We start from the raw sequence: 22,405 nt of genomic DNA, 5'->3' as shown, positions 1-22,405 counted from the left end.
GGTCTTTGGATCACTGCTGTAATTTAGGAAAAGAACAATTTTAGGAAAAGAACAATTTAGGATGAACAATTTGATTTCTGTATTGCTGTCCTCACTAATGGTAAAAGAACTTTGTTACCATTGTATTTACACACAGTCCTTCAACATCTGCTCTTATTACCAGCCAGTCTAGCTGGAGCCCAGTCCTGCCAGTGTGTATGCACATGCGTAACATATGAACATGTGCTGGACATTCACAAGTATTTACAAGTTTGGTCCCACAATCAGATGGATATTCTGAATGTTAAATGAATTGGAGAAGAAATGCTGATGAAGAAGGTTAGGTGAATGACATGGAATTTTTGGTCCATTAGATCACAATACATTGGCTGGGGAAACAAAAGCAAAACCAAAAGATGCAAAACTATGAATTTTTTTACTTTCAGTATTGTTGTTTTTGCAGCAGGAATATTAAAATAATATTTTAAATTAATAGAGATCAATTTAAAAACTTGTTTCCATCCCAACTGACTGATTTTGTTAGAAATCACTTGTCAAGAATTTTAATAGCACAGCTTTAATTACAGAGTTTGGGTTTATAACGTTTATTTTATGTGACTTAAGTTAGAACATATCTATCTTTAAATTGCTTGTAGCGCACATGAATGTGAAAACCAATGAAGTTCATTAGTTACATATGGTGATAGTAACATTATATGATGAAAGCATGTTTCAAAATTTTGAAATACCTCTTATGAACCATATACTTTAGGAAAGGAACTGTAAAGCTTTCACTACCACATATGAAGACTACATTAGCTCCCCTGTTAATCAGAAGTCTTGCCACGTGTACTCATTATTACTTCCATTTTTTTTTCTCTGTAAATGGAACAAGCAAATGTGGGTAGCTTCTGCAAAATTGAATTAGCATTAGTGTTGGAAAAGTTTTAGATCTACAACTGTATCTGATAAACCGTATAGATTGCATTATCTTTGCATAGTTTATTCACACAATCATTTAGTATTTCATCACAGTGAGAAACATTCCCATTTGCATCCCAGTCCTGTTAGCTTTTATAAATCTCCCTAGTCTTTATGCATAAACAGTCCTTACTGGGCTCACAGTACTCATATTTACATGCATTTATGAAATTGGTCCCCAAGTCAGAATGTAATGCCCAGTTCTTTGTTTCCAGGCATTTAAACTTAACAGTATCTGTATGTGCTAAGAAGAAAGACGACATCATAGAGCCATACCTCAAATTCTTCAGAAAAACCATTACTTGCATGTAAATCTGCAACATGTTTTGGAAAATGCTTTATTGGAATTGCTCCAACATCATCTTAGGGGTGGGAAAAGACAAAAAATATATTTGTGAAGAATAAAAAGCCAGTGACATATAAATAAGTTTATATGTAGGCAATCCACACAACATCCTGAAATAAAATTTTTGGCATGAACTTTGGATATACAACTCCCACAAAAATAAAAACACTCTTTAACACCATTAACATTTCTAAAATCATTCTCTAACACTTATACATTTCTAAATGACTATTTGGAAAGAAGATACAGAAAATGCCTTGCTAGGTCTTGCTCTGTCTTTAAGCCCCCAAAATCAAGGTGCAGATTCTGCAAGATGTCTGTAATTGAATGCTTGTCTGTAAATTGAAGAGCACTCAGAACTCCCTGTGAAGTCAAGGGGAAATGGGAGGATTAGCAGTTTGCTACAAAATGTCCAAAGGGAGATGGTAGGAGCAGAGCTCCGAATAATACTGATAAAGAAAGATCAGGCAGAGTCGTCTGGGTGCTTTAGGCTGATCAATGTTGCACTGGGACTCTGATACAGTACATGGACTAGCCGCATAGTCCCAAGCCTACTAAATTAATCCAGCATTATGCCAATAGTATAATTTTAACTGATGTGTTGCATGTTTGCATTGGCATCCAAAGGAAACAACAACTCATTTTCATCTTTTACTGCATTAGTGAGTACTTCCTGTAGGGATTTTTTCCCCCATTCTCCCCATGATTCTATGATTACCTATTGATAATAATCTTATGTCTGATCCTGGGAGTATTGACTGCAAATTTTCACATCAGGCTTTATACTTCAAGTTTTAAGTGAAAGATTTAAGTTTAAGACTTTCTGGATACCCACAAAGACAGTATCTACATTCTCAACCAATAAATGTAATTCATGCAACTTCTGGGTCCTGATACTGAGTCTGAATTTTCCATATGATGTTTATATTTCAGGACATCTCCTTTTTCCTTTATACAAATACAGAAAAACACTCTTGTGTAGAACATTCATTAGGGATCATGTCAAAAACCTTTGGGACTTTTAATCTTCTCTTTCCTGCAAATATGCTATGTAAACAAAGTCATCTGTTCTGTTAATTACCTGTTAAAAGATGACATTATTTCAGCTAGTTTTGGTTCTGAAGAATAATTTTGGTTTTGTTTTTTTTTAAAGCCTTTCATGGACTAAAAATATGTTTATTTCACAATTTGTAATTTCATCACTGTTTCATATGAGAAAGAAACATCAAAAACATTGAACAAGGACCTGTTATTTACATTAACAGATGTTCAGCATTTAGGCCACCTAATAATTTTAGCTTTTGGTTACCAAGAATTTGTTGATTTGTATTGAGATCCATCTGGTCTTCCACTTACATGAATGGATCTGAATACAAAAAGTGAATTTATCCAGTCAAGCCTAAGAGAAGCTGAACAAATGTGTAACACTATCTTCACACTTCGGAGACGAAACCTGGCATAAAGTGTTTATTCTAATGATATGCAAACACAAAACCAGAAGGGAAGGTAAATGACCCTAAGAGCGAGGACAGTAAGAGAGAAAGAGATCTCAGGTTTGGTGTAATTACTGTTTTATTTCCTTGCCAGTGCTAATCTCCCAATTCAATCACTTCTGACTCCAGGAATATATTTTATATCTGGATGGCAGGTATCACTTGAAACTACTTAAAGGTTGATAGTGGGTCCTAATATTACCCTGTAATTCATTATTTGTTCTGAATGCATCTTTGAATTATGCTGTGAAGTGCGAGGGCATTTTCTGTGAATAACTGCAATTCTCCTATCTCTGCCAATGAAACCCCACAAAATGAAAACTTAATATATAATGAGATCCGTGGCGTGTGCTTTTAGTCATAGTCATAATAAAAGACTAAACTTAGCAGTTACAAAATGCTCTTCCTGCTCTATGCTCTTTGCCAGTATTATATCGCAGTTAGTCTCAATTGTTGTAAAATTACACTGCTGAAATACTTGTGCAATAGAAAACACAAAAACCGCTCAGTTGACGTCTGTTGCACGTAAAATAAAACAAAAATATTTCCTCAGTGCTTGCAGCTTTTTCCACAAAGTATTTTATGTATCTTTCAGTCACTTAGAAACACTTTTCTTTTTAAGTTAATATGTATCAGTATTTCAGAAGGAAAACCTCCAGCATCAAAACACGTATTTTAAACACTCAGAATAACTGTAAGTGCAATTCTGTTTTATGACAATGGAAAACACTATCTCCCTGAGGTGAGCTGGTCAGGAAAAATTGCAAGAAAATTATACAGTTATACTGCAATACAGTTAACAACAGAGAGTAAAAGAGCAGAGATTTCCTATAATGATTGCCACTTGACAGTCATATATAATCATGTTTTCTGAAATCAAGCTATATCCCTGCCTATTAACCATTTAGAAAAAGGTTGAGTCTCCTAACAATAGCAATCAATACAAGAGGCATTTAAAGATGCCTACAATTCAGTTACAACAGAAGCCTAATGTTTGGGATTTATTTAAATGTGTTTAGTAGTTACCTACACAAGGGCTGATTTTGTTTCCCTTAGTCATTCCAAGGGAACCCTTCCCCCTGCGTAATAGCACAGTTTGCAAAAGCATTACTTGTGGAACAAGATATCCTTTTCTCATGGGTGAAAATGTGGCTAGGGATCTGCTGCAGAATTAATCTGTTTAAGGTACTTTTCATTCTCCTCAGATTGAAAAAGCTGGGAAGGCTGCACATGCTCCTCTGATACTCTTTGAGGAGGAAAGAAAAGAAACAGTTTCTCCAAATAACTGTGGTGGATATAGAACCAGAAGATGCTAATAATATTCTGCACTTGTGTATCAATCATTTTTATGAGAGGCTCACAGAGAACTTTACCAGTAGTAACTATGCTAGTAAAATCTGTAAGTTAAAGAAAACATTGCAATTGCAAATGAAATGCAGATAGATGAGGCATATATTGGTCCTGCTGGCAAAAAGAATAGGTCATGTTCTATACATAGGTGACAAATTCAATTAAAGGCAGAAATACAGCAGAATATGTTGCTGGTGTAATCCTCTACTTTGTGACAGTGAACTGGAGTTATTTAGTGCAGCTCAGATGGCTACACTCGCAGCTGTTTCTAGCAAGGCTACACCTCAAATGGCTAGAAGGCACAGCGTATCTTTGAGACAACTCTGTAAGGTGAGGATATTTCTTTTCTGCGTTACCTACAGGAGAGAATATTAGTAACACTAGTCTCTGCCTACGTCAAGTGCACCTGTGTTTATTAGTACAAGAGGGTACAAATCTCTGGTTTACAGATGTTACAGTATGTGAAGAATTCATATGGACTCATACAAAGCAGCATCTTCCAACAGCAAACACCAATCCACAGAAGAGTTGACAAAAAATACCTGAGACTGGGAAGACTGGAGCTGGGGGAGCAGAAATCACTCGAGGTGATGTATTATCTTCTAAATAAAAGTGAGCAGTCTGGAAACATTTCCTAGAGGGGAAGAAACATAAATAAATATTGTAAAAAATAAAACATTATCTGAGACCTTTTGGAATTCTGGAATTATTGAGTAAGAAAGAAAATTACAGTTTTGAAAACCAGTTTTCACGGAGTGTCAAAAACTACTGCTATAATATAAATATTCCCCCAACACACCACCAAATTATGCATACAGCTTGAAGATGCTACATTAACTCAGCATAATACATAGTTCATGCATCTTTACCTATACCAGAGGCAGAAGATAGAGCACACATCAGACATAGTGAAAGCTGAAAGAGGAACTCTGCATCAGGAGCTACTGTAGATGCTGCACAACAACTCCAAGTATAAAAAAAGCCATTGTCTTCCTTGCTTATCCAAATTCGCACACATAAGTACTGTTCCCTTTCATGTGATTACGCTAGCCTGAAGATGGAGCAGTGTATGAGATCAGTTCTGGTAATTCATCGATAGATCCTACTGCAGACACGGAAATGCAATAAAAGACAACATGCCCTGTAACAGATAAAATGGTGGCTCTGGAACTGCTATGACTGCGGCTAAAAAATTCTTTCATAATGTAATCGCAACACTGAGGGACACCTTAACCAAGGAGGACTTCCCGAAGTGGACAGACAGAAACAGGGGAATTTATAACTCCAGGAGATGCTATCTTTGTTGCAAAAACATTAAAGTATGAATACAAATGGAATCAACCTTAACTATGACCCACAATGTTATTTGTATCTGTGCTGTAATCCAGATGTGAAGATAATAAGAATAGCATCTGTTAAGACTCCAAGCTATTCAAGGGACTAAATAACCAACTGCTGCTGTAAGCATTGCAAAGCCTCCTTAATTAAAAAATCTCCATATGATTAGACATGCTAATAACAATCTTTACTCTGGGTCACTTAATCTATTTGAAATATTATTCACTAATCATTAAATTTAAAAAGAAATATACGCATCAGGAAAATATTAAGCTCATTTTATATTTACAAGATTCTGCTTCTTCAAAGCTGTTGGCTGAAGCTATTGTATGATCGTTTGCTATTTTGTGTGATCACTGTTATTTTAAATTCTTCTGTACTGTTCCTGTATTACTGCACTGATAAAAGCCCTCATATAATTGCTATAATAAAAAAGAAATTTTGAAGCTACTTTGAGAAACAGATAGGGAATATGTAGATGATGTCATTCTTTCCAGAACCATTAATGTAGATCGCAAAGACTTCGGTAAGCTTATTTGAATTAAGCTTCTGGGAAACATGCCCATACTCTCGGAATGTGTTGGGAATTTTCTGTCTGTGTACAATGCAGATTCTCTTAAAACACAAGAAAAAGTGGACAGCTACATCAAAGGCAAAATTGTGGCATGCATAATAGTTTTGGTGATTCACAGGACAATTAAATTTGGAGTCCAGCTAGAATCTTCTAAAAGCATATTTGTGATGTTCATAGAGGGGCTTTGGCTTTGCATGACATGTTTGGAGTAAGACTATCCATTATGTACTTAGTTTTACTTAGAAATCGCAATTTTGGATGCAGACCAAGAACACATTCAGGATGTGCTTGGGAACATCTTTCTGATTTTTAAAGAGGGTCTAACATTAGCACCCCATAGAGTTAGCGGTTGCTGAGGTGAGAGAGGCTGTCTCAGTGCTAGCATAATACCCAAGAGTTAGTCTCAGGACTCTGTGTGAAATGTCTGTGAGAGGTAGGCAAGTATCAAAGTACTTCAAATTACTAAACACTTTTGGAAAGTCTGGCCCTGCCTGCTGGGCACAGAGAATGCTGATGTACTGTGTTTATTAAAAACAGCACCAACCAACCAAACATGCCAACCAGCCTGATGCTAAAGCTCTAAAATCAAAACATGTCCTCCCTCTAATGCCCACTGCTTATGAACAACGATCATTCATACATAAAGTTTATGGACTAACATTACAGAGTTTTGTCACCTCCTTGCTTGAGAAAAGATTGAGCTAAAAAGAATTTAATTAGCATAATGGCTTTCACATCTAAAGCAGTACTTAAAATGTCCTCATAATATGCCATACATTCACTATCCCTCACTGAGCCACTGCATCTTTAATCCTTAACAAGTTAATTGTGGCTGAAAATAAATTACACCCTTAGCACATTTGGAGACAAATTCATAGCAGTTGACTTAACCTGTAATAAGACTCATAAATAGGCACTCCATCTGCTTCTGCATCAGCAGTGAAAGCCTTCATGACTAAACCTAATGTTAATAACCATGTCTCGTTAATTATCACTTGTTGTTAATGAAGAAAGAGATGACTATTTCAAACTTCCAGACAAAGGTCCCATCACTCAATGTTAACCTGATTATTTAATTTACACCTTTCATCACAGCATTTAGATCTTCAACCTAAAACTGTAATTTGTAATTTAGACACCGCACTTCTTCGAACACACATTTTATATATGGAGATAGTGCTAAGCCATTTAATTAATTAGAATGTCTGTATCTGTACAGGAAGGCATGCAGCAGCAGCTCTTCGGTTTAACAGGAGGGATACCAGATCTGAATGAACACTTAAATGTGAACTACTTGGGACAAGACTACGCCTCAGACTGCAGAGGACATCGTTTTACTGATGTGTGGGCCCCTGGACCCTGGCTGAGGATATGTGCTGCCTACTTCTGCCCTGGGGTGGGGACTGCTCAGAGCTTGACTGGGATTGTCACCGAGGCAGGCAACACAGCACGGTGCTGTGTGTGCGTGTGAGTGTGCGTGTGTGCAGGGTGTTCACTGCTCGTGTCGGGTGAGGAAGGGAGCTGAACCTCGGAAGTCAGAGGCATCTGTGACAGGACGGTTTTGCACATCTACTGCTCGCTCAGAATGGTCTTAGAGGCACGATTACTTCTGTCCCTGAGAATTTCAGGGTCTTTTGTGCTCACAGGACATCTGCCAATAAGTATTCTCAAACACTTAGAATTTATTTTTAAATGGTTCCGATCATTTAAAAATCTGATGGATCCAAAGGATCTTTAAATGGATCCTCAATGGGTCCAGTGATTCCAATTATTCCATTTTAAAATGGTTCCAATTAATTTTTAAGTGCTTGTCAGCTGAAATTTTAATTTTCAAATTTTATTAACACTTTTATTTATAATTTGATGTCACATAGTTGAGAAGTTTTTCCTTCATGGATGGATGAGTGTGGCCTTTGTAAATTTAAATCTGTTTTTAGTGTGTGTCTGCATGTGCGAGTTTAACTATCCTCAGAGAGCGTTCTCAACTCTGTTCCCATAAACCTAATCATGGATAAGAAAATGAACATTCTGTGACAGCCATGTTTCAAAGATAAGGTGGTAGAGGAAAGTTAAAATTTAAATGACTACTCAGGGTGTTGTCTGTCATTGGGCTGGTCACTTCTGAAGCATTGCTGTCATGTAACTTCTAGGACGCTTCATGACAACCAGCTGATATTCAGTATGTCTATAGATATAAATGTAGCTGGAACTGCATTAGCAGTTTGCTGTTCACATTATTAGAGCTAGTCTCTTACTGAGATTCACATATATTTGTTGAAAAAGAGTCTTGAATGGTACAACTCCCACTGACAACTGTTACCATTTTACTATTTTCCAAGCTCCTCTTATGATAACCATTATAAAAATTGATCTGCACAAACAGCCTGACATTTATTCCTATACATCATTTCATCAGGTTTATTTTCATTGATCACTTCTATGAACTGTTCCAAAAGAGTACACACATGCATAAGCAATTTCCAGTATATTATATCTTGGCACAGAGAAACTTCCAATTTCAGTCACCTTAACAGATATGGGTAATTCAGCAAAACAGGAATGATGAAGCCATCCAGAAATGAAAAGAACAGAGCAAGGAGATTCAAATATCCCTGCTGCATCTCTGCTGCACGGACTCAGTCAAGTAAATAGATACTGAGAGAGATGGATAGACTCTAGATCTGGACAGAAAATTCTCTCTAAAGCTGTAAAAAAAAATCTATCCGGACAACAAGGCCATTAAACAGGCAAAAGAATCTCCTTGTTTATTCCACTGTAATCTTAATCATGCTGAAGAAATGAAAGGAAAATGACATTGCCTGAAAATTGTTTGAATTACAAAAGATTTCATACACAGAACTAGAGTAGTTCAAAATTGTGTATTTTCCTACTGGCAATTAGACAATCTTTAGACAATATTGCCATTAAAAGTTTTCATCCCTGTCAGAGAAATGAATATTTTATCACAGAAAGATTGAAATTGTGCCTAATGAGGTAGTGAAGAGATTGGGGAATTTCCTCAAGTGCTGATTAACAATTTCATGTAAAAAAAACCCCAAAACCCAAACAACAGATGGTACAGAATTATTTTTCTGATACAAGTCATTTAAGTGAAGAACAAAATAATTTTGCCTTTTTTTAACCTTGAGAAACTGGAACTTGTAGCTTTTGGTAGTCATTTGGCTTTTAAACCAAATAATACACTTTTTGCATATTAAACACACCTTTTGCATATTCAAATTAGGAGCTAACAGTGGAAACAACTCAAAGCACTATTCACTCAAATATCCAGCTAGGATATACCAATGCAATTTTTTGAATACTGTTGCCAAAGGAATATGGAATAACTTCTTGCAAACCTAAGATTTTTATGAACTTTAATAAGTGAAAATAATTGGCCCACATAAAAAAAAAGCATTAGAAAAATAAATAATGACAGTTTACATTAATTATTTTAAAATAAACTAAATCTAACCATAAAAATTCTTATAGACTTTATATTAATATTTTCCAGGCTTCATAAAAACTGCATAGCAATGAAGTTAATGTTCTGATTTTTCCCAGGGTTTAAAAAGAGGTGAAGGTCTTGGCACCTTTGAAAGAGGGCCACAAAGTCCTACCTACAATACATACTGTTTACGCTTCATTCCTCTGAAATAAGAAACATGTTACTGGTGTTACCATAATGCCAAGAAAATTTTCTTGAGGATTAACAAAAAAAGAGCTCCATATTTTATTTTGTAGTACACAAAAAATACAGAAAAGATTAAATTCAAGTCAAGAAGATATTACTGCTAAAAGGATTTTTGTTTTATTTTGAAAGACCTATGTTACAGAATTGTTCACTCCCAGAGAAAGAATACAAAATGAACACAATGTTATTCGACAAAAACAAGCTTGTAATGTGTAGGATTACTAGAACTGCACTGTACAATTTGGGTCTTAAAATGGATGGTGTTCTTTGGCAAATAGAAGAGATTTCAAATACTATTTAGCATCAGGGATGAAACCCTTTGGAAGATGAATATGAACATTCATGTTGTGTAACATGAAAGACAGGAAAAGGTTCTCAATATGCAAGTGGTTAGCTGGAAATCCTGTGATGGACAGTATAATTATCCAACTAGACATAAACTAAGAAATGAGTTGTGCAATTCTTACAGCAATTAACTACTACTTTGGAAAGAAGAAGAAATCCTTCTGAAAATTCATTGCTCAAAAGTGTCTTTAACCATGCCGAAGGCTGACTGACTCACTAGCATACTTGCCTGGAACAAAGGAAGCTCAAACCTAATTTCTTAAGCCTAGTCTGTTCAGGGACAGGACGTATTCTGTTCCCATGTGGGACATACCCTCTTGGGCCGACAGAAAACCAGTGTCACGAGACCAGAAGAAAAGTCAGTAAGCACAACCCTGACATCATAGCCTAGAGATTACAGTAGTCAGTAGCTTGGAAAGGGCAGTCTGGGGTCTAGTTCCTGGTTCTTCACCACTTTTATACATTTTAGATTAAGCACGATTGAGTAGGGGAAAAAAAAAAAAGAAGAAACAGGCTCTGGAAGCATCTGTGAAATATTTGGGCCTGCTTTCCCCCTTGTTCGTACAGCTCCTGGAAGAGCAAGGTCCTGTTTCTTGCTGCTAGTTTATGTTAGCACTGCAGAAGCAGTAACAGGGTCAGGTTCCTGGCAATCACCAAACAGTAAGAATCTCCATGGCAGGAAGTTTTTGCAACTTATTTCTCCCTTCTGGACCACCACTGCGTCTCCTCCCTGGCAACCTGCACACTCGAGAAAGTGTTAGGATTGTGCATGGATTTTGAAAGCCCTATGAGAGCTTAAGCGGACACGTCCCTAAGAAGACTCTCTGGCTTTATTTAGAACCAACAAAACAGAGCCAAAGGCTTGAGCACTGCCACATACTGTCACATGGCTAACTAGATTCCTGGTATGCTTTTAGCTCAGGCCAACTTGCATTATTTCACACAAGACTTGACACAGTTTGGGGTTATCACAGGGCAGAGACCATCCCCAGTAGGTGATGTGAATGCCGCCACTCTGTTTTTTCCCTCCGTGAGGGAAGAGACTTCAGCTGTATGGAAGAGATCTGTGCCATGCCAGCTGATCTGTTTTATTTCACAGTATAGATATAGTCTTTTGCCCTCACTGATTATGTTATCATGACTTCTTATAGCTATCACTTCTCTTTAGACTAATTTTTTTTCTTACTATATCTTATCAATTTATCAAGTCACAGAGAAACACACCCATAAGGGAACCTGAGCATGTGTGTGCACATGAAATGCATCCTTAGTTACCCGCTGAATGGTTTGAAAGGCTGGGGGGCAAATCTTGGTTTGGCAGAATCACGAAGTAAAACTACTTTTTAATCACAGAACATCGTAAGAGTTACTCAGTAAGTGATCTTAAAACATTTATACTATTATAGTGTCATTAAACTACTCAATTTCTGTCTTGCATACAATGTCAGCTACAGCACAATCCTACAGTCCTATATGAATTGCTTATTCACATAGTCCTGTTGAGGACCATAGATTCACATGCTAAATTGACAACTACCTTTTTTAACTGTTAAAAGATTGGAAAGATAGGAAACAAACCCCCATGCTATTTATTTTTCTTCTCCCTCCTATTCTTCCCAGTGGTCTCTTAAGTCACTTGGCTTCTAGGCATTAATAATCACAAGTAATTGTTTACTAAAATCTCTCAATACGGAAATAAACTATTTGCAATGGTTCAACCCTCTGCAACCAAAAAGAATTGTAGTTGAGCATTTTGGACAGAAACCACCTTATTTTGTCAGCTTTATGTCACTGCAGCACTGGGAACAATACAAAGACCCGGTGAGAGACAAGATCCAGTCTCCCTTCTGTAAACCAACTCAATAATGTCAATCACATTTTTCAAATCAGAGCTCTTTAGAACTGAAAAAAAAAAAAACCAACCAAAAAACAACTTACCTCCAGTATATGAGAATACCCACAAGAATCACTAGACAGATAAAAGTCAGGGCTGATACGACCACAAGTGGTATAACTGTCTTCTTCTCTGATTCCAGACTCTCAGCTAGACCGATACGAGACTCATGGCTACTATTACTTGCCTCTGCAGTCAGAGAAAATTGAAACAGTCCATGTTTAAATTCTGAGAAATGCACAGCACAAGTGAATGTGTCTTATTATGAGCCTACTTAATACCACTTACCTCTATTTTTTACTATGTACTGTAGAAAGTGTATACATTTGCAAACCAGCTTACAGAAAATAAGCAGATAGAGGGTAAAGCAAAGTGGTCAAGCTTATGTGACTCAGCCTTCCAGCAGTGGAGACTTCTCTTTGTAAGAATAGCAGATTGTTGTTAAAATATAGGAGAAGAAAGTTTTTTATTTTCATCTGTTTATTAGCTGAAAGCCAACTGAGTTAAGGAATCTGAATATATAATATTGGAATGTGTAAAGAACATTTTGATATTAAACTGTCACTCATATAATGCAAATCACTTCTCTGGCTAATAGTTTAATAGGAAAATTTTCTTACAATAGTCCCTATGTGCTTGCCGTATTGCACTTAAGCCTTCTGTATTTTAATACATTGCCCATTCTGTAACTCGCCTTATAGATACATCCTGCTTCCTTTGAATCCAATTGCAGTACTACCTCCCCCAACTATACTGGAGCCAGAATTAAATTTCCTACCTCCATCTTTACAGGTGATCAAATTATTATTTAGATATTGTCTAGATGTCACATTTCTGTCAGCCTCGTAATGCTGGGTGACAGAAATATTTGGGCATAGGAATCTGTATGAAGATTAAAATAGCATATTTTATAATCTCATTAAATAAGGGAACACAATGGTGGATGAGACCAATCCTGCATTTTTAACTTTGGTCATACGTCAAGAAGTAAACACTTTAAAACTGTGATTTTGACATAAAATGACTGAGTCTTTTCAATCAGTTTACTGTGACCTGTGACCACTATATGATTTAAAACACAGAAATAAGCACTTTTGCATTGTTAGAATTAAAACCCTAGATTTTCTAATGTTTTCTGCTTTTGTGAGCAGTCCTAATTCAATGAATGTTCTTTATGGGAGCAGAATTTTCCTGTCTAGAAATCAGCTGTACTCCATTGGGATTTCAAGGGACCAATTCTACATGAATAAAAAGCTTTCAGACAAAAGGGAGGAGGGAATGGAGTTGGATCTGGGAAAAAAAAAAAAAGATAACAAATCACATGTTCTAAATAGGATGTCAAAATCCAAACAGCTTCACACAGTACAGATTTCCAGGCAGCTCTCTGCTTGCTTCCATTTTCTTGAGTTTAGGGGCTTTCAGGGTTTTATATGCAAAAAGGTCTAGGCTCTGATCTTGCAGATATCTTCTTGGTTTTAGTTCAAAGTACTCTAACACCCAAATCAATCACTACTCTTTAAATCCTGTAGCTCTGGGCAAAGTGACTGAAGGCACAAGTTGCTTCTGAAAAACCTGTCCCTGAGTTTCTGGTGAGTAGGCTAAAATCAGCATTTCCTATTGATTTCAAAAGAAACTGTGTATGCATGAGAGATCAGAATACAATCCCTTTGAAGCATTATCCAACTCTGGACTAATTCACAGCGTAAAACCCAGTCTTATCTGCGTGATGACAGGGTTCCCTCAAACTGCATGACCAAATCCTATTAGGATTCCTTCTATGGGGAACAAAGAGTAGGCTTCTCCTGTAACGGGGGGTTTCTTGCCTACTTGGCCATCACTTCAATGACGGCGGCTGAAAAGGCAGCCTCATCTACAGTAGATTTCTTTGCTCCCTAATAACTGATGTATTTGGATCCTTTGCATATTTCTTTATATTAATTTCACTTACAGTTTTTCAACTGAAGTTGAAAGGTTTAGGTAGCCGTAGAGGTCTTATGGAGAAAGCCCTAGCTCAGAACAAGCATAAAGATGTATCAACAACTACAAACACTGGGAAAAGTTTAAATGACAGTTTTTTTCTGTAATGGTCACAACAAGAAGACATTTCATCAATTTCTGGTGAATTCACTGTAATGTATAAATAAGTTCTCAGCTGAGAGGTTGTCTTGTTTTGTTTTGGTTTTTTTCATTTCTTTATAATTGAATTAAGCAAAGATGTCTTTGATTTACAGGAGACCATGTTAGACATGCTCACATTGAATTTCCAGTTTATTAAAAGACAATATTTGGCATCATTTATTGGAAAAAATAATGTACATGAAATGATACTGTATAGTGCCTTTCAATAATATCTAGAAGACAAATTCTAAGTCTGTTGCACTACTACTACTACTAATCCTCCAGTAATGTATAATCCTTTTTGAGTTATTATCAGTAACAATTCAAATGACACCCATTATGTAAACTATAAATCTCTTACGGTAACACTCATTCACATTAGTAACATAAGTTTTGAAATATTGTTGTTCTTTTTGCTGATTTTTAAAGAAATGTTATGCATTTTACACAATGTGGAATCTACTTACCTACTGAACTAATTCACTTATTGATTCAGTTTTATAACACCTACCTTGTTAGGACTCCTACTACTTTCAGTATGTTTTCTATTTTCTTTTAATTTTTATTTTTTATTTTTCACATTCTACTAGCCCGAGCTACACAGAGTGTCAATTTACCACCTTTTCATATTAGTATTGTGTTGCTCATGAGTAATATGACCTCACGTGATTTAACCGTGTATTTGTAGGACTGGGCCGAAAATTTCCCATGCTTTGTGGATTCCATTCCTTAGTGGGTTTAGTTGAATGATACTGCCCTCTACAGATGCTGTGAGTACTTAAAGAAAGTTCATTTTATTTTCTAAAATACTAATTTAACCTTGTTTGTTGTTTTTTTTTTCAAACATCATAGATTGTTTTTGACTTCACTCTTGGATTTTCAATACTCTAACAAGAGGCAATGCAAATTATGTGTCTGAATACTTCAGGTTTTCCACAAGGCATTTTTAAATACAAGCGAAATGCTTTATATTTATCAGGCTTTTATCTATGCGAGGTTTAGTTTTGTCTTCTGACCTTATCCTTGGAATCACAGATCACAAATACTCTTGCTGACTTCAAGAGGACGAAATACGAAAATCACACTAAACATAAACAGGTACAGGAGAATCTGGCTCTAAGTATTTTGGAAATATGCAAATCTGGCACAAAAAGTCTGCATCTCACTGAAATCTGAAGGTGGCATACAGAGTAAGAATGAAAATAAATGTTTTTATGAGTTAGGATGAATCAGAACCAAACTGAAGCATCTTCTTCCTTGCTCAATACATCTTAGAAAATACAAAAAAAAACACAAGGAGGAAATGTGCTGCTGTAAGTTAAAAACCAGAATCTCAGAGGTATGTTTCCTCTGGCAGAGGCATGGTTTCCTCTGGTGTATTTCCATAAGGGCAGTACTTGTCTTTGTACAGAGAACTTACATCCCTCTTAAACCTTTAAAACTAAAATTAAACAATTAACATTGAAACAAATTCTGGTTTTAGACTGTGCACCACCCAACTTCTGCGGACAGTACACATCTATCCAAAAGCAGAGCATGAATCTTCTTACTGAAGAATATTTCAGGTGCAGTTTTAAGTAGCCAGAAGTAGCATTCACAAGATAGCCAGCTCAGTATGCACCCCCTGTTCCCCAATGCTTCCTTAATCACACCCACTGGCACTGTTATGTTCTCCTTTTATTATACGTAGATAAACCTTCTCATTCGCTATGGCACAAAAGAATCCCCTCACAGCTGTCCATGATATTCATTAGACTTATCCATAACTAACCTGCCTCAGAGATGTTGAATACTGGTGAGTGATCGCTAGTAACAGATGAGGCTGATGACTGTGATGATCCAGGAGTTAATTCTGAGTTACCTGCTTCAACTGCCCCTTCAGTGTCTCTCTCATTAAGGTCAGGAAAACTGAAATCTGTTGAAGTTTCATTATCATTAAGGCTATCTGAGGTACCTTGGCCAGAACCACTTTCTTCATCACTGGTAAAAACAGCCCAAGACTTAGACTCTGATGTGTTTTGCAATGGGACACTAGCAGTCTGAACGTCGTTCTCCAAAACTGTTGGGTCGTTGTGCTTCTTAGGTATCACACTTGCTGTCAAAGTCGGTATGGATACATAATTACGACTGTCCGTGGCATGGTTTATCTGACTGTCTGATGCAGCAGTTGAAATTTTATCTTCTTCTTCAGGTTTCTCAGAATGTGAGCTTATTATTAGGTTACTCTGATCCTTGTTATTGTTTACCTTTGTATTTTGTTCCTCTACTACCATATCCTGAGCTTCTCTATGGGAAGTGCACGAGATACAGTTACTTACAGGGAAGCCATCACCATATTCATCGTAGTCATCCTCAACTACAGAAGGCCACAAATCAGTACTGGACATGATACTGGGAGACAACCCAGAGGATTCTCTAGAAGGAACCAGCAACCTACTCAAAGTTACAGGGATCTCACTTTTGGGAGGAACAGCCGTAACAGGAATGTGTACATTTGGTAAAGGAAGAGTGTGATGAATGGACACGTCAGAATCAGAAACAACTGCCGGCATATGAACAGGATCAAAACCAAGTGTAGAACTTGAAGAGACACTGGCAGCCTCACTTCTTTCAAAAACACTTGAAGAGATACGGCTGTCTGCAGGCGTAGCTACATGTGGTAATGTATCACCTGTTAGGAAGGGAGTTGTTATGGCATTCGCTGCTTGGGGGGGAAAGGCATTTGTATTTTCTAAACTGGTCAGCTGGAATGAAACATCGCTACTGTACAATGAAGGTATAACCTGCTGAACATCTTCACTGTTAAACAAACTGGATGAAACATATTCCTTACTTGCATAAGAAACAGATAAACCTTGAAGTGACGCTGCGGGCTTACTAAAAGTGTCTGGCAAAATATCAGCAACGGAAGGTGCAGATGTAGAATGCAGCATGGTTTCAGTTGTAGCAGAACCTGGTGCCATTTGATGCAATATTTGGTCAAATGTAGAACTATCTTTATGAACCCTGGAGCTTTCAGCCAATATTGGATCACTAGGCACAACTGCAGCCATGTTAAGCAGAGTGCCATCGCCAGAAGATTGGAAGGAGGATTGCAGTAATGCTTCATTATTTAATGTAGCTGAGGTCTCATAAAAGTACGGCTGAGTCGAGGATAACATTTTGCTATAAGCAGGGGCAGAGAGAGCTTGATCTGAGCTTGCACTAAGCATAGGTTTAAGCAAAGTGTCATCAAAGGCTGGAGTTGTAACATGCAAAGGCTGAACAGAAAGGTGATTTTCTGTAAGTTTACTAATATCATGATCAAATATCTTAGTAGTGGGAAAAGCAAGAGAGACTGGAAGGATTCCCTTTGTGCTAGAAACAGGAAGTGGGCTTTCTTGCAGAGACGTATTCTGCTTAATTACATAATTATTAGAAACAGATGTAGAAAGTTCAGGTATCACTTTACTTTCAGCATTGGAAGCCATTTCACTTAAAGAAGAGGAAATTTGCAGTTCTCTCTCATCTCCATATATAACATCACCTTTTTGAAGTATCTTATTAACATCACTAAACCCAGATGATTCATATGTAATTTCATCTACAGAATCAGAGGAAGAAACGTTAAGTACCGTCAAAGTATCTGTATCAGGCAAAAGGGACTCACTACCAGAGTATGCTTCAGACCAATCCATATCACTAGATAGAGAGCGTGTAGGCTGCAGCAAAGTATCAGCTTGTGATATTACAGAAGAAGGTTTATGCACCAGTACATTGTTATAGCTGCTAAATAAAGGATCTTGACGAAATACGTCAACAGAATCATGCACAAATTCTGTGGAGTCATAGGAAACAGTAAAGCTTTGGAGGGAGCCCACATTACTAGACAAAGCATAAGGAAGTTCAGACATTGTAGATAGTACATGCATATTTAAATCACTGCTGGATGGTTCAACTTGAGAAAATATGTGAGTTCTATTATGACCAAATATCAGTGTCTCTGAAGCAGCATGAGTAGTCTGATGTGACACCACATCAGCATATTGAGCAAGGCTTGGCTGTATTAATGTATCACCCTCTGCCAATGTCAAAGAAGCATGCAGGGACACCTTATCACTTGCAACAGCTGGAGTAGCACTTTGTGGAAACATTTGAGAAACTGTATACAAACGGTGAAACATTTTACTACTGGAGGAAGCAGAGGAAAATGTAAGCAAAGGTACATCATCATAGGAAGACAGGGTGGGTTCAAATGACACATCAACACTGGGAAATACAGGTGTAGCATGCAAGGTCACATCACTATCTGATGTAGCAGGGGTACTGTCGAGCATCTGAGAGTCAAACAATAAAGGGGTGACTAGAGGAAACACTTCACTACTGTAGGAAGGTTGAAGAGGTATCTCACCATTATAGACTGGTTGAGTTGTCTGAGAGAGTACCTCACTGGCAGCAGAAGCAGAACCATATTCTCCAGAGCTTGAAGAGATAGAGTGAGGTGATAATTCAGCAGAGGAAAAAGCAAAGGTAGAATAATGTGGCAATTCTAAATCCGCATCTGAAGCGTCTTGTGAAACCACTGGGCTGCTGGAATAGGGCACTGTAGCTGGCTTTAATCCCTCTACATAAGCATCAGTGTAACTGGTCTGAGACAATTGCCTGCTATCCGGTGTATCAACAGATTGAGTTGTCAGATCTGTAGCATTACGAAACCATAAATTTCCATCAGTGGAAGAAGTATGCTTTGGAGGCTCATCAGAGCTTGAGGGTGCTACACCTTCTGAAACATACTTAATGGAGCCTTGGGAAAAAACATCATGCATGCTTGTATCTGGGCTTCCTGAAGGAAGGGTGTCTTCTTGGGAGGTCTCCTCTGTAACCAGCTGTGCCGAAGAAGTGGTAAGAACTGAACTCCAAAAGTCATCAGATTCCTGATGAGGTTTAAAAGGAGACAATAAGAAATCTTCGTCACTATGGCCAGTAGTGGTTATTCTTGTTGGTTCAGTGCCTGAAGAAAGGTATATGTATTCTTCTTCTACGCCTTTGGTGGAGTCAATGAGTTGAGGAGGAATTCCAGTAATTGTTCGGGATTCCAAAAAAGGATCTTCCTCTTCTTCAGAAATTTCACTAACAGGTGGAGAAGTAGGGTAATAAACTGCTTTGAAAACATCATCCTTACCATGCAATTCTTCTTCTCTTGTTAAGTATCTATTTGTTTTAGCTTCATTGGGTTTTGTCCCCATTTTTTCTTGACTGTAGCTGGATGTAGTCACCTGGAAATCTTTCCTCATTTGGTTTATTGTACTGTCAGTGCTAGGAATCACTGCAGTTTCTTCATCCACCTCTGTTTCCTTTTCATCAACTTCATCCTTTGAAAAAATACCATAGCCGAAGACAATTAAAAATGTTTATAGACACTGTACACAAACAAAAAACAAAACTGCAATAATACATTTTCCTGGCTCCATAAAAACAAGACAGGCAAAACAAGACAACACTTGAGAATACTGTTGGTCTTAAAGCAAAATATTTAGCTGCAAGAACAGATATCCTCTTCTCTCTTGAAAATATTAGTTATTTGCAACACAAACAAAAAAATCCTGTGTCACAACAACTTCTTAAATATTGTGTTACTTTTATTCTGAGAGACAAAACCCACTCATAGTATTTATTTACTATATTAAAAAAGCTCTACCTAATAAAGCTTTCCTAATAAAATGCAATCGTATATGCAACGCACATCAATGAAAAAATGGTTTTGCTATCAGAATGTCTTAGAGATTCGCACTAATATCCTGTTGTTGATTAAATTGTCATAGTAACAGAATTTGTAAAATATATTTATGATCTGTCCTTAAATCTGCTGAATCTTCAGAGTTTTCTGGAAGATTTCAGGATGGTCAGCGTGACTCTAACAGTTTCACAAGTGTTGTGAGTGATACCACCTAGTCCCTGTTATGACCCTTTGTTTGCCAAACATGAATAATGATACCTTGTGAAAAATCTGTGTTAGAGTTTTGACTTTTAAGGACAGATCCAAAAAGAAAAAAAAAAAAATTACATGCCTGAATACAATCAGGATTTAGGCAGTCCTTGAGGATCTAAGTTCAAATCTTTTCATCCCCTCTCCAAATTTCCCTCTCCCAAGTCAAAAAATGTAATGTGGAAGCATCTAACTTGCTCAGCAGGCATTTTCGTTTCGACCTAGACACAGCAGCGCCCGCAGCTCTGTGCTGTGCCCCCATCTAGAACTGCACCAGAACCAAACCTGTCCAAGCACAACTCTGCAAACTAGATTGAGGGGCACCTTCAGTTCCTGAAGGGACTTGATTTGATAGGCACACATAGCCCTAACAGACACCAGCAGGACAAAGCCTCTTGCAAAATACAGTTGCAACTCCTTTTTCTTTTGAAGATCTGGCTTGGTGATGTGGTGGCAATACCCGCCTGTTTTTATTCAAAAGCATAATGTTGAGAGAAAACACCCAGAAGATAAAAATCCTCAGTTTCCACTATATTTTAGGCTGAGTAGATCTCCCACACCTGCACTGAAGTGAACAGGGCACAGCAGAGAGAAGAATGTAAAATCAACAGCCTTTGAAAGAAAATGCCCAAGATGAAGAACTGCTGAATAAACTGTTAACTGGGACACTCAGCTAATAGGAGTTGTTAGCTTTTATCCAGTCTCACCAGAGTGAGGGCTTTAACCACTAGGCTAGAGCCGTGCTTCACACTGCAGTCCCTTTTTTGTACCAGGAACCTCTAGTGCACTCACACAATATAAGGTACCTCAGACATGACTCTCAGGTCTGGATTTCATTCCAAGGGCTAAATACCTAAAATGTAGGGACAGCAGCACTTACTTAGACTGTGTGTCCTCAAACCTGGGCTGGACTGGACAGGCCTTTGTTTCTGCAAATCTACTTTCTGTAGGGCAATGCCTGCACTTTTAAACTTTCTTGGTTCAAGTAAAAATCAATTTACATTCACTGGCACTCAGTTACTGTCCTGACAGATGCAATATAATAATCTAGATACGTAGCTTACATCAACAGAGAAATAACTGTATTATTGGTTACTCAGCATCCACACATACAAGGGAGGGTAAATAGACAGGTAAGCACAGGCTGTCTATTTAACTAACAAGGACTTGCCTCTCAGTGAGAACATTGTGGTCACAGACTGAAATTGTAAAATAAAAATTCTGAGGGATTACTTGATACAAATGTAGGTCTTACTGAAGGAACTGTCCATGTTGTAAAATTGGTATTAGAGACCGTTAAAAACTTCACTGTGATATTTTCAGTGCTCTCCTTGCTGGGACACCAAAAACCTGGTTACCAAATATGAAGTCCACAGAGGTTATCATAAAAACATCCAAAATGGTGTAAAATAGAGTTATACTGTAAAGTCTAACTTGAATTCAAGAAGTAAATGACCCTCCAAGAATTTTGGAGTAACTGTTAAATTCAACTGATAGCACAGTGATAGCAGACACCTGAATCTCACTCTTCAGCACAACTGCCTTCCTCCCTTACTTCAGTTTACTACATGCTAAGACCATCACAAGCAAGCCCAAGTCAGATTTCTCTTTAAACAAACTAAAAAGCCTAACACTGGGTGACAGCTTTGATTCTGCTAAATGAACAATTTTGTCAGATTTCACTCAGAGATGACAGTAACTTGATGCCCCATTTTCAAAAATATTTAGGCATATCCTGTGATATCCCTTACTTCTCCATGTATCTCCAGCCCCAGAGAACTAAATAGTAAGGTGTCTCTAGAGTTACCTAGGGAGAAATATAGCTGAAAGAGAAGGCTGTATATGCATATATATGTATGTATATATAAATGCAGATAACACATTCAGTTGGTGACATAGTTTTGCAAATTTTCACAGAATATCAATTCAATTTAGTTGAAATGTATGTATTCGAAATACTCTCTTAAAAATAAATGAATGCTATACCTCATATTCTTCAGTTTCATTCAGTTCAGCAATGAGGTCAGCCTCTATAAAACAAAAATATACACCATATCATCCAACATTTTAAATTCACAGAATTATTAATTCTGCAAGGACTCAACTGATTAGTTAATACATTTATTGAGACCCGGTCTAAGATGTTTTATAGGATTGTGTTTGGAGAAGTGGCCAACCACCTGGGTTGAGGACTAGCTCTGAGGGTAGCAATGCTCATCTAGACAGGACATGTTCAGCCACAAGAGATCTGCCTGGCTCTAATTTGATACTGCAGCACATGTTGGATCTGCACTGAGGAACCACATCCTGGCCAGGGAGAACTAAGTT

At 37.4% G+C, this 22,405-nt stretch overlaps 2 protein-coding genes across 2 annotated transcripts in view; both read right to left on the bottom strand.

The window, feature by feature from the left end:
- WNT16 (Wnt family member 16) overlaps positions 1–22,405 on the bottom strand; it is an 873,674-nt gene that overhangs the window by 501,160 nt on the left and 350,109 nt on the right. The gene's annotated exons all lie outside the window — the stretch shown is intronic.
- The window catches only part of PTPRZ1 (protein tyrosine phosphatase receptor type Z1), a 143,451-nt gene that overhangs the window by 18,408 nt on the left and 102,638 nt on the right, over positions 1–22,405 (bottom strand). The window contains exons 11-15 of the mRNA XM_050904294.1: positions 22,064–22,107; positions 15,884–19,463; positions 12,039–12,183; positions 4,692–4,783; positions 1,237–1,322 (exon numbers count right to left, since the gene is read on the bottom strand). Of these exons, the coding sequence (XP_050760251.1) occupies positions 1,237–1,322; positions 4,692–4,783; positions 12,039–12,183; positions 15,884–19,463; positions 22,064–22,107 (3,947 nt within the window). The remainder of the gene's footprint in view (positions 1–1,236; positions 1,323–4,691; positions 4,784–12,038; positions 12,184–15,883; positions 19,464–22,063; positions 22,108–22,405) is intronic.

This window comes from Gymnogyps californianus, chromosome 1 (assembly GCF_018139145.2).
Source record: "Gymnogyps californianus isolate 813 chromosome 1, ASM1813914v2, whole genome shotgun sequence".
In the NCBI taxonomy this organism is placed as follows: domain Eukaryota; kingdom Metazoa; phylum Chordata; class Aves; order Accipitriformes; family Cathartidae; genus Gymnogyps; species Gymnogyps californianus.
Note: the sequence above shows the minus strand (reverse complement) of the source record. Positions and strands in the feature narration are given on the sequence as shown.